Source organism: Hyperolius riggenbachi, chromosome 11 (assembly GCF_040937935.1).
Source record: "Hyperolius riggenbachi isolate aHypRig1 chromosome 11, aHypRig1.pri, whole genome shotgun sequence".
NCBI lineage: Eukaryota > Metazoa > Chordata > Amphibia > Anura > Hyperoliidae > Hyperolius > Hyperolius riggenbachi.
In genome coordinates this window covers 15,241,250-15,253,584 of record NC_090656.1, presented here as the reverse complement: position 1 = coordinate 15,253,584, position 12,335 = coordinate 15,241,250, and the positions used below count along the sequence as shown (strand labels likewise).

The following is a 12,335-nucleotide window of genomic DNA, read 5'->3' as shown; positions in this document are numbered from 1 at the left end:
AGCCACGCAGAATACAGTAAAATAATATAGTAGGACATCATGCTGGGTACACATAATGCAATTTCCCGTCCAACTGACTGACCGACAATGGGATTGATCAGGAGCAGTTTGGATACAGATAATAATGAGGACAGCCGACATTGCTAATGAGGGAGAAAGTGAAGCATTCACACCGCAGGGCACAGGGCTGTGCTCATACCTGGCTCTGTTAAGTTGCTGCACCATGCTCTGTACACACGCTGCTGCACCATGCTCTGTACATATGCTGATGCTCCATGCTCTGTACACATACTGCTGCTCCATGCTCTGTTCACACGCTGCTGCTCCATGCTCTGTTCACACGCTGCTGCTCCATGCTCTGTACACACGCTGCTGCTTCATGCTCTGTACACACTGCTGCTCCATGCTCTGTACACACGCTGCTGCTCCATCCCAAGTCAACCTTAACAGGAAAAGAAAGGGGGCAGTGCTGTGAGCTGCAGGATATCTGCAGACATTCTGGTGTCTCACCTTGTGCCTGTCCCCCGACACTGCATCGGCCCTGGTCTGAGGGGGGATTCTGGGCAGCGGTAATCCCCCCTGCGTTTGCTTATGATGTTCTTTTTGTCTGTTTGATTTCACTATTGCCAAGCTGTGTGTATCAAAAACAATTCCAGGTGCGACCCCTGCCGTAGTTGGTGAATAAAGCTTACTCTCAATATGCCGGTAATGACAAATATCTTCCAGATGTTGATTATTGACCTGTTCTAGCACTTTGCACCATTAGATATTAGACAAGATTTTCAGTAGAAACTTTAATAGTCCAATAGCAATCTTACCCCCCGTAACTACTGGCTCTGTACTGCCCAATGTTGTACAGTACATCGCCATGGAAACCTTATCACATACTGCTGCCTGCAGCCCCTATCCTCCTGCCAGCATTAATCGGGCAAAGAACAGAGAAGTGCAATCAATATTCGATTGATATTTTGCAGGGCCAGATTTACTATAAGCCACTGTAGGCAAGTGCCTACAGGCGCCTGATGAGGGAAAGGCGAGTGTCTCCCTCCCATCTTACCTACGCAGTGTCCCGAGCGGCGTATAAATAAGAGGTTACTCACCCTGCTCTTGGCATTCCACTGACGAGATCTCCCTTCAGTCAGGGGCACTTCTAACTGCTTAAAGAAAATCTGAACTGAAAATTAAAAGTCAAAATAAACATACACAAGTCATAGTTACCTTCCATGTAGTCTACTCCTCAGTGTCTTTCTCCTGTCCCGCGTCCTGTTTGTTCACCGTGATCAAGAGAATTTTCTGTCCTCCATTTTGAAAATGGCCATTACCCATAACAGCTTTCTGGTCAGCACACAGTTAAACTGTAACATCGCCCACTTGAGTCATAGGGAAACATGGACATTTACCTGGTACATCAGTTTTCCTCTCAGCTATAACTGACAGCAACTGATATTTTACTGACAGCAACTTATATTTCAGATCTGACAAAATATTGTCAGAACTGGAAGGGATTATTGTCAGAAGAAAATGGTGAGCTTCTGAGAGGAACTGATGGCAAGGTAACTATGTAATGTTCATTTGAAGTTACCTCATGAGTTTATTTTAAATATTTTTACTCAGTACAGGTTCTCTTTAATAGTGAGGTTCCTCTAGCTACCTAATACTTTGGGGCACCTCTAGCCACTTAATACTGAGGGTACCTATGGCTGCCTGCCTAATACTAAATGGCAACTGTAGCTACCCAAGTGCAGTTCGATTCATGGTGGGCGAAGTCTAGAGTGCCAGAACATCTTTGCCCAGGGGTGTAGCATTAGAGGGTTCCGGTGCAGAGGTAGCAACCGCATTGGGGCCCTTGGCCCAGAGGGGCCCCAAAGGGCCCTCCCTTAAATGCAGTATTCGCTCTCTATTAGTCCTGTGCTCATAATAAACACTTCTATAGATGCTTTGAATTGTGGTAATCATTATCATTAATCATTAACTAGCTATTCCCCATCCCCTTCTTGCACCTCTGACACTGTGGTTGGCATTGGCAGGTTTTGGTGCGTCGTATCAATTGCTATGTATAGAGTGCTTAGGGGGCCCCATTGTAAAATTTGCACAGGGGCCCACAGCTCCTTAGCTACGCCACTGTCTGTGCCTACAGTCTCCTGTGAAGTAAATCTGGGTCTGACATTTTGAAACTGGTACTGATTGTAAATGCTTTAGTTTTAAATAGATTTTCAATCATTTTATCATTTTGATCTAACGTCTATCTCTTAAAAATATTGAATAGAGTATGGGTATGTTTACAGCGCATCAACTGAGGTAAGTTTTAAAGGACACCTGAAGTTAGTGGGATATGGAGGCTGACACATTTATTTCCTTTAAAACAATACCAGTTGCCTGCTGCCCTTCTGATCTTTCATGCATCAGTAGTGTCTGAATCACTCACGCGAGAGCTGCTTACCCAGGGCTTCCTCCAGCTGCTGGCAGCAGATATGTCTGTCGCTGCAGCTCCAGTGTCCAGGGATCCCCTCCATTTCAGATACCAACCACCCCAGGTCGGCATCTACTGCGTGAGCGCTGTTGTCAATCTCACATAGTCTGGAGTGTTCTGCGCAGGCGCAGTAGATGCCGACCTGGCGAGGTCAGTAAAAAAACTATACGCCGCACCGGTGTAAGTAGGTGGTGTGCCAAGACCCCCGCCCGAGTACCTCTTGGGGCTAGCAAAGTCCAAAGTTGAAATGGGTTGGCACCAACAAAGTAAATTATAGCTCTTTATTTATTAGAAGAGGTCGCAGTAACAGATACTGTTTCGGGCTATCCCAGACCTTGCAAATGACCATTTTGTGCAGTTTGATAAAAGGCTGGGATAGCTCGAAACAGTGTCTGTTACTGCAACCTCTTCTAATGAATAAAGAGCAATAATTTACTTTGGTGGTGCCAACCCATTTCTAGTTTGGACCTGGCAAGGTTGGCATCTGAAACGGGGGGGATCCCGGGACATCTGATCAACCTCCTCCCCCTGCCCCTCTGCTATGCAAGTTTGGCCACGCATGTCCCCGATCGTTCATAGTGTCAGGGAAGCAGAGCGGGAAGGCAGCAGACATTGCTTCTGCCAGCACCCGCTCTGCAGGAACAAATGGCAGGATTCCCTGCTGCTACGAACAACCCTGGGGGGACACGTGTGTCCCCAGCTGCCAAACTTGCATAGGAGGGGGGCAGGGGGAGAAGGCAGAGCCGAAGAGGCGGCTTCATCTATGACATTGCCGCCAGAGGAATTAATTAAATTAACCCCAGTTGGATACATTTGGCCGCAGCGAGACAGCCAGAAAATGCATGGATGTTACAGGAATCTTTTTACTTCTAACATTGGCCGCAGGTGGACGGGACACTTCGTGTTTTGACCGGCCAGAACCCGAAGTGGCCAGACTTCGGGTTCTGGCCGTAACATATGCAGCGTGTCTGTGATGTGAGGTGCATGTGGCAGGCAGAGACAGGGACATACGTTACCTTATTCCGCTGTGCAGGCTCCCATGGTTTCCTTCCACCTTCCTTCCTTCTGGTGACACGCACCGCGGCCGTCGTTCTCCCTGACGTGAAGCAGGCATGTGATGTCACGTCAGGACGTACAAGAGGGTAGAATTACTGTGCTTCCACCGGAGTCTCACACAGGACGGATCGCTTCTTTGTGTCTCCATCGTAAGCAGGGCCGGTTCAAGTAACAATTGGGCCCTAGGGCAAAATTAGCCTGGGGGCCCCCCAACAGATACCCCCGACCAAAATGCGTCATTAGAGGCCCTTTGTTGCAGCCAGATTTTCCTCCTGGGCCCCTGAGCTGGCTGCTGACCCTCCCCCAATCACCTTCCAACTTAACAAACTCTGCAGAGTCCCTGGGGAGCAACAGTTAAGATGGGGAGGGACACCTTGGGGGCCGCTACAGGCTCTGGGGCAATTGCCCATTTTTTCCTATGGTAGCCCCGGCCCTGATCGTAAGTACAGATGCTGCAGCTTCTACACTTTGTGTGGTGGTGGGGGAGGGTTGAGAGGAGGGAGGGAAAAGAGAGAGAGAGAGAAAGTACCTGCATCGGGGCCTAAGTCACCACTATGCCTGGGGCAACTAGGTCGCCAGGTGTCACGATTGTGGAACTTTCCCCGTGATCAGCGCACAACGCGTGCGCTGACACGGCGGAGATCCTCCACAAGCGTATAATTTGCAGGAACCCAGCAAAAGGTGCTATGCACCTGTAGAGGGAAATTCCTGTCGGCAGATGGCGCTGGGGAGTGCAGAGGAACCAATCCTCTGTACCTCCACAAGTGCCAGACAGGAATTGTACGAAGCGCAGAACGCAATCGCAAGAGAGGCGATTGCGAATGAGATTGAGCAAAAGGGATAGGTTGTATGTGTGTGCGCCAATCCAGTCGCCACTCCGCGACCGCGCACACACAACAGCAGATACGAAATAGGAACGCGATCGCGAGAGGTGCGATCGCGAGACGTGACACAAGGCAGAACAGAATAGAATACGAGGGTAGCAAAGGCACAGCAAATACAATAAGGAGATACGGAAAATAACAACCGCTAGCTAACCGCGAACACCGCACTCATTCGCAACAGTGCACGCGGTTATGCGCGATCTCCACGTGATAAGCACAATAGAGACAAGCACGCCTAACTAACCATAAACAGACAAACATGAAACAGGGGACGCGAGCGCTTGCTTAACGGTTACCTCACCGAGCCTGTAGCAAGCGCAGCGGACAAGACAGACACACGAAAAACAAGAACTAGGCAGGAAGGATCCACCGCTCTTCCGCCAGAGCAAGTGTGATCCAAGCAGGAACACAGATCAGAAAGATCCACAGCCGCTAACGCTAGCGGCTAGTGCGATCTCAACAAGACAGAACGATTCGCTCTCAACCGCCGTTGGTGACAGCGCAATCGCGACCGACAAGACAGAACAGAAGGATCCCCAGCGCTCGCACAAAGTAGCTAGCGCGATCCCAGGAAACAGAACAGAAGGATCCCCAGCGCTAGCACAAAGTAGCTAGCGCGATCCCAGGAAACAGAACAGAAGAGATAGCTGGCAGCAACCGCTGCACCAGCTATACTCCAAGAACATAGATCAGAACCATTTCCTGTCAACCACCATAGGGACAGGACAATGGCAAACAGGCAAGACAAGACAGAACAGGCAATACAGATAATACAACCTGACTGGGCTAGAAGGGGAGCCTAAAGCAACCCCCAGGAATTAACTATACTAGATAGCAATGGCTGACACTCCAGCAGTGTCCATCAGGAACTGAGCATGGAAGGGAAATGACCAGCAAAGCATTGTGGGAAAGACATAGTACTTATAGTACACGCCTCCAATGAATGTGGCCAGGCAATTTGCATGACAACGTATGCAAATTCCTCTGCAAGCACAAGCTGCAAAACTGACAGAAACTCTTCTTTCCAGAGTCCTGCAGCATGCAAACTTACACAATGGTCAAAGGGCTGCCTGTCTGCACAGGCAGCTGAGCAAATCATCACACCAGGGAATACTGTGGTCAGGCTGAAGCTGCAAGAGTGGTAGTTTAGCAGTAGGTGGGGAAGTCAGTGGGTGAGAAATGAATAATCATAATGTGGGTATGCGAGCTGGTATGAGATGAAAGCAGAAAGAGTGCACTTAACCACTTCCCAACTGAGGGGTTTTACCCCCTGACCACCAGAGCAATTTTCACCTTTCAGCGCTCCTTCCATTCATTCGTCTATAATTTTATCATTACTTATCGAAATGAAATGAACTATATCTTGTTTTTTTTGCCACCAATTAGGCTTTCTTTAGGTGGGACATTATGCCAAGAATAATTTTATTCTAAATGTGTTTTAATGGGAAAATAGGAAAAAATGTGGGAAAAATGTATTATTTTTCAGTTTTCGGCCTTTATAGTTTTTAAATAATGCATGCTACTGTAATTAAAACCCATTAAATGTATATGCCTATTTATCCCGGTTATAAAACCGTTTAAATTATGTCCCTATCACAATGTTTGCCGCCAATATTTTATTTGGAAATAAAGGTGCATTTTTTTCAGTTTTGCGTCCATCCCTAATTACAAGCCCATAGTTTATAAAGTAACAGTGTTATACCCTCTTGACATAAATATTTAAAAAGTTCAGTCCCTAAGGTAACTATTTATGTATTTTTTTTAAATTGTAAATTTTTTATTTTTTTTTAATTACAAAAAAAAAATAAAAATTGGGGAGTGTGGGAGGTAAGGATTTAATTTTTTGTGTAAAACTAGTTTATTTGTGTGTAAACAATGCTTAGGGTGTAGTTTTACTATTTGGCCACAAGATGGCAACAGTAACTTTTTGTTTCATGCGACCTGCAAGCGTCCTTCCGGACGCTTGCAGGAAGTAGAAAGAGGCTGGGAGTTTGTTATTGCTCACAATGATCGCGCTGCTCAGCCGAGCGGCAGCGGATCATTGCGAGGCTTAGATCAACGAACGGGAATGGATTTTCCCATTCGTTGATCTCTGGGCGAGCGGGCGGCGGCGTGTTTACTAGCGGCGGGCGGCGTGTTTACGAGCGGGAGCGCGGGCAGTGGCGGGAGTGCGCAATGTACGGATTTCTCCGTCCCTGGGGGTTAAAGGATGGAAAAAAGGACGGAGAAATCTGTACGGGCGGGGGTAAAGTGGTTAAAATGCTGCAGTGCTGGAAATTGTGTGTAATGAAGGGCATCCATCTGAAAATGGCGCCTGTGAATAATGGCGCACAGTGTTGCCGCTAATCCATTTGCCGCTTATCGCTATTTAACGTTAAAGCCTTATTGTTATTTAGCGTTAAAGCCTTATCGTTATTTAGCGTTAACACACAGAACCCTCTCTGTACCTATCCTTAACCCCTAAACCCCCCCAGTGGTGCCTAACCCTAACCACCCCCCTGGTAGTGTATATTGTACTGTAACTATACCTAACCCTACTCTCACACAGAACCCTCCCTGTACCTAACCCGAACTACCCCCTTGGTGGTGCCTAACCGTAAGACCCCCCTGGTGGTGCCTAACCCTAAGACCCCCCAGTGGTGCCTAGCCCTAACCTTGACAGTGTTACATTAAATCCATTCACCGTTTTGCAGTTAAATAACGTCTGCAGTTTGGCTTATGTAGGGCGCTATTGATAAATAACGTTAGTGTGTGCCACTATTGATAAATAATGTTAGTGTGTGCCGTTTTTCTTCTTTTTTCCCTGTGCACCATTATTATGCAGTACTAACGATAAATAGCGATAAGCGTATCTTTTTAATGCGGCGCCATTTTTATGCATAGGCGCTGTGCGCCATTATTCACTGATCCCAATGAGGGACATGATGTCCACCTGCACTACATGTGTATGTACCCAGAGCAAAATTCACACAAACAGTATCTACAAGAATGGGGGGAAATGTAACTTTGCTGAGGTGGTGAGGGCCATGGCCCTTGGTGGGGGGGGGGGGGGGCGCCAAGCTGGAGGGGGTAGCAGCCAGGAAGGGGGAGCAGCGGGCACAGCAGTTGGGAGGAGGGGTCGGACCCCCCACTCCCTCACCTGGGGCGCCCCCGTCCGTGCTCCCCTTCAGCTGGGTCCGACCCCCCCCCTCCCCACTGCTGTGCACGCTGCTCCCCCTTCCTGCCTGCTACCCCCATCAGGGTACCTATACAGGGGGCAATTATACTACAGATGGGGGGGCGGCATCCTCACAAGTTTGCCTCAGGTGGCAAAACATCTAGAACCAGCCCTGAGTCTGTGCAGACAAGGCAAAGACAGTCTAAAGACTAAAATTAACAATGTTATTTAATCAGCAGACCTGTTTGCGCTATACAGTAAAAAAGAGAAATCCACCTTCTTAAAACAGAAGGTATTTGTGATAATTCAGGTTGGAGTGAGCGTATGAGGTGTCCCACAATGCATCACTGCTGAATATGCAAATCTGGTTCACTATGAGTTTTCTGGGCATCCTCTTTCACATTAGACTACGCTAGCAGGAGCCGTTTCCTTCACGCGGTGAATAGGCTGCGGCGTGTCGTCGGGATGTAGTGGTGCGATGCTGAGTAGCAGCGGTAGTAATTAATTAACCCGAAGGGAGAGCGCCAAAAAGCTCCCGGGTGAGTCGTACCGCAACGCGTCGGGTGTGAATGGTAAAATGAAAGTCTATGGACTCTCATTTTACCTTGGTTAATGCAAAGTTTCGACTTTGCGTTGAAACGCCGAAAAAGGGCTCTAGTGTGAAAGAGCCCTTACTCTATACAGTAGATTGAAAAGATCACATTGACACGATTGTTTTCCCTTAACAGCAAACACTTTGGTACAAAATGAAAATACACAAGAGAAATGCCCGACTCTGACAAGTACGGGTGTGTTAGACTCAGCGCCGTGCCACCAAAAAAATGGTTTCATCTGCCAGACAGGTAAGACAAATATCTGTGACACTGTGGTGTAGACATTGGCCTCAATTCACTAAGCTCATCTGCTGTCTTTAATAACTTTTCTGAGCTGTTTCTAGTGTTATCACCATGCAGTATTCACTAAACAATTTACCTCAGGCAAATCTAAAGTTAAGGTTTCTGTCTTTAAGTTAAAGGGGCACTACAGCGAAAAACTGTAAAATGTAAAATATGTGCAAACATATACAAATAAGAAGTACATTTTTTCCAGAGTAAAATGAGCCATAAATTACTTTTCTTCTATGTTGCTGTCACTTACAGTAAGTAGTAGAAATCTGACAGAAGTGACAGGTTTTGGACTACTCCATCACTTTATAGGGGATTCTCAGGGATATATTTATTTTCAAAAGCACTTAGTGAATGGCAGTTGCTCTGTCCAACTGCCAAAAAACTGTGTAGGGAGCAGGGAAACTGGCCAGCATCATTGTTTAAATCCTTTTTAGGGAATATCTTTATAAAGAATAAAAGCCTTGCTGAGAATCCCCTATGAAGAGATGGAGTAGTCCAAAACCTGTCACTTCTGTCAGATTTCTACTGCCTACTGTAAGTGACAGCAACATAGGAGAAAAGTAATTTATGGCTCATTTTACTCTGGAAAAAATGTACTTCTTATTTGTATATGTTTGCACATACTTAAAATTTTACAGTTTTTCGCTGTAGTGCCCTTTTGAGGAGAGAATTCTAAAGTTAATGTTTCAATCCTTATACCGTATTCAAATAACGTAACTACAGAATTCTAAAGTTAAAGACAAGCTGTTAATTCACAAAGAGGAATGCAAGTCTAAAGTGTGTGAAAAAGTTATCATCTCATCTGGCCTGAGCTGTCGTTATGTAGAGTTTTACTACAGACTGCAATTTAAAGTGAAGCAATTGGAGCTGTTTGCTTTATTATTTACTGGTTTGTGCAGAAGGGGATATATACAGCACATGGGGGGGGTGGAAGGCCTAGCATATATATACATAGCCATACACACAGAGGCACACACACACATACCCAGCCACAGCCTCTCTCTCTCCTACCCTGGCTGTCTACACAGGCTAGCTGCAATCATCCTGGCAGAAGAGGCAGCAGGAGGGGTGGAACTAAATTCTGCCTGAGAGCGACCACCCGGCTGGACCACCCCGAGTGAAGTCGGATTTGTTGTCTCCACCGCCCCTCTGCAACCCGCCTTTTTGAGTAGTACAATTAGCTTACCTGTTAATATCCCGTATATGCAAACATATTGCACTATTGGGCAATTGTTTTTTTGTCTCCTGTGTCTTTTTCTCTAGGGTGCGGAGACTACTCTAGGTACAGAAAGAGTTCTTTTAATCCCTGCACAGGCTGGTGTCAGTGCATGGGGAGCGATCTGGTGAGTGGGGATTCAGGTAAAGAAATGGTTGGGGCAGTTCTGCAAGCTCCACTGGAGAGTGGCAGGGAAATCTGTTATGGACAAGGGAGGGGAAAACAAGAGCGCACTTAGATTGGTGGAAAAGGAAACTAGCCAGCCGTCTGAGGAAAGTTCTCACCTGGTATAGTCACTGATGTGCCCGTGTGCGTTAGTCATCTTGCAGGCTTTGTCCCACTTTGCCCGGGGACTGGGTGCTACGATCAGGCTTACCTCTAGGGGTTCAGCCTTTAAAGTGACACTAAAGCGATAAAAACCCTCATGATATAATGAATTGGTTGTATAATACGGATAATTAATAGAACATTAGTAGCAAAGAAAATAGTGTCATATTTTTATTTTCAGGAACATATCTTTTTTATAATATTGCATCATTCTCTAATCATTGAAGTTTCCACAATACACTCAGCACAATACACAGAGCAGACTAGTGAACCTTTGAACTATTCTCTGCAGAAAAAACATAAACAAAGAAGAAACAATGAGGGACAGTTGAGATAAGTGCTTCAAAAGACAGTGCTCTCCACAGAAGCTTTTGCGTAGATAACAACTGAAGTCTCTTACAGTAACTCTTCCTGTACTGGAAACAATATGAGACTCATATCTGTGCTGCTAATGTTGTATTTCCTGTGGTATGTACACACATCCAACTTTTTTGAACAACATCGTCCGACTCGTTGTTTGAATAAGTTGGACGTGTGTACCCGCTGTCGAGCGACTGATAAAAGCCAGCTTGCCCGATCCACTCTGCGGATCCGTTGAACCAACTGTCATTCAAACAACTGTTAAGTCTGAACATGTGTGCAAACAACTTTCAGTCATTTGTCCAACTAATAGATGTTCAAACAACAAGTCGTTTGATCAGTCATTTAATCTAGTCCATTGTTCTATCCAGTTCATTGTCCATTATCAAGTTGGGTAAACGACATGCAAATTAGATAAATTAGCATATCCGCCGCTTTGTTGGTCAGTGTGTACATGATGTCTGAATGACTTGTTGTTTGCACTGCAAGTCCTCCAAACGACAAGTCGGACGACAAGTTGCTCAAAAAAGTTGGAAGTGTGTATGCACCTTTAGCAGTACTACACATACAAATCATTATATCATAAGTTTATTTTTGCTTCAGATTCCCTTTAAGCTGTGTTCCAGCTCAAAGATGTGGTTCCTGGGGATTTTAGCCATATGTGCGCTAGTAAGGCTGGTAACGCTTAAACTTTGCCGCATGTAACAGTAACACAGGACTCTCTCTAATGCTGGGCATACACGAGTCGACCCGGCGGCTCGATTAGCCGCTGGATCGACTCCCGCCGCGTCCCCACTCGTCCCCGCGGGCGGCAGGATCAATTCCCGCTTGTCCCCGCGGGCGCTCCTTATCTTCCGCTCAATTACCTGCTATTGTGCGCCCGCGGGGATCGAGCGGGGTATCGATCCGGCGGGTCATCGGACCTGTCGGAAATTATCAATCGAGCCATCAGCGGCTCGATTGATAAGGTCGCATCGGCCCGTGTATGCCCAGCATAAGAGAGATTCAGGGATCAGCACAGCAGTGGTGGCTGAGCGGTATGCGGGCTAATAGAGTGTCTACACTGAATAGGAACTGTCTACAAATTTTTGTACGATTCCTTATCAATGGCTGAGCAGATGCAGTCTTTAGAACAATTGTGCAGAGAGCAAAAAGTTTTTCCTCTCTGTGCCTTTAATTGTCAGTCTCTTAGGACAGGGAAAAGAAACTCTTTTCCCCCCATGGGTCCCCCTGCGGCTCCTGGGCCCTCCTGCAGCTGCATCCCTTGCAGGCTCTATTGTTACGCCCCTGGTACCATTAGATTTTATCAGGGTTTATCAAGATTATTGCAAAGAGCGGTTTTCCAGAGCAGCCAACTAGATTTCAGATGGGTAAGGCAACAAACACTGTGACTGGCAGCGCTGGTCAGCTGCTCCAAGGTTGCACCATCAGACTCTCTGCTAGCATCGTGAGTCTGATCATCAGTCTGTGGAGGTGCAGCTTATTGGAGAACGATTGTGACTGGCGGTAACTGTGATCATTGTGTCTTTCTAGATGGCCAAGACTGCAATACCTGGAAGAGAACCCCCGAGTGTACAGCCAATCACGTGGAGGTGAGACATACCAGAGTGTCTTGTGTTGTAAGGCGTAACATTCATTATTTTAATAAAAACAAATGAAAATAGATCAAATCTGATTTACTGTATTTTCTGGTGTATAAAACTACTTTTCAACCCAGGAAAATCTTCTCAAAAGTCGGTGGTCGTCTAATACACCGGATGTCGTCTTATAGGGCAGGTGCTGATTTGCTGAAACCTCTGAGCCGGACTAGAGAATCTATGGTTGCCGCATATGGGGGGAGCTCAAAAACGTCCGCGGTTGCATCCCCACCGTATGCGGCGGCCGTGTGAAAGCAGCAAGGGCAGTGCTGTACAAGTATGGTAGAGAAAAAATCACCAGGATTCGTGGAAAGAAATGACTTAACACAGTTCCGATGACT

The 12,335-nt window shown here is 46.5% G+C and overlaps 1 protein-coding gene across 1 annotated transcript in view; it reads left to right on the top strand.

Moving 5' to 3' along the window:
* Window positions 1-12,335, top strand: part of LOC137539198 (polycystin-1-like protein 2) — a 232,689-nt gene that overhangs the window by 139,378 nt on the left and 80,976 nt on the right. The window contains exons 3-4 of the mRNA XM_068261717.1: window positions 8,296-8,409; window positions 11,891-11,949. Coding sequence (XP_068117818.1) covers window positions 8,296-8,409; window positions 11,891-11,949 — 173 coding nt within the window. The remainder of the gene's footprint in view (window positions 1-8,295; window positions 8,410-11,890; window positions 11,950-12,335) is intronic.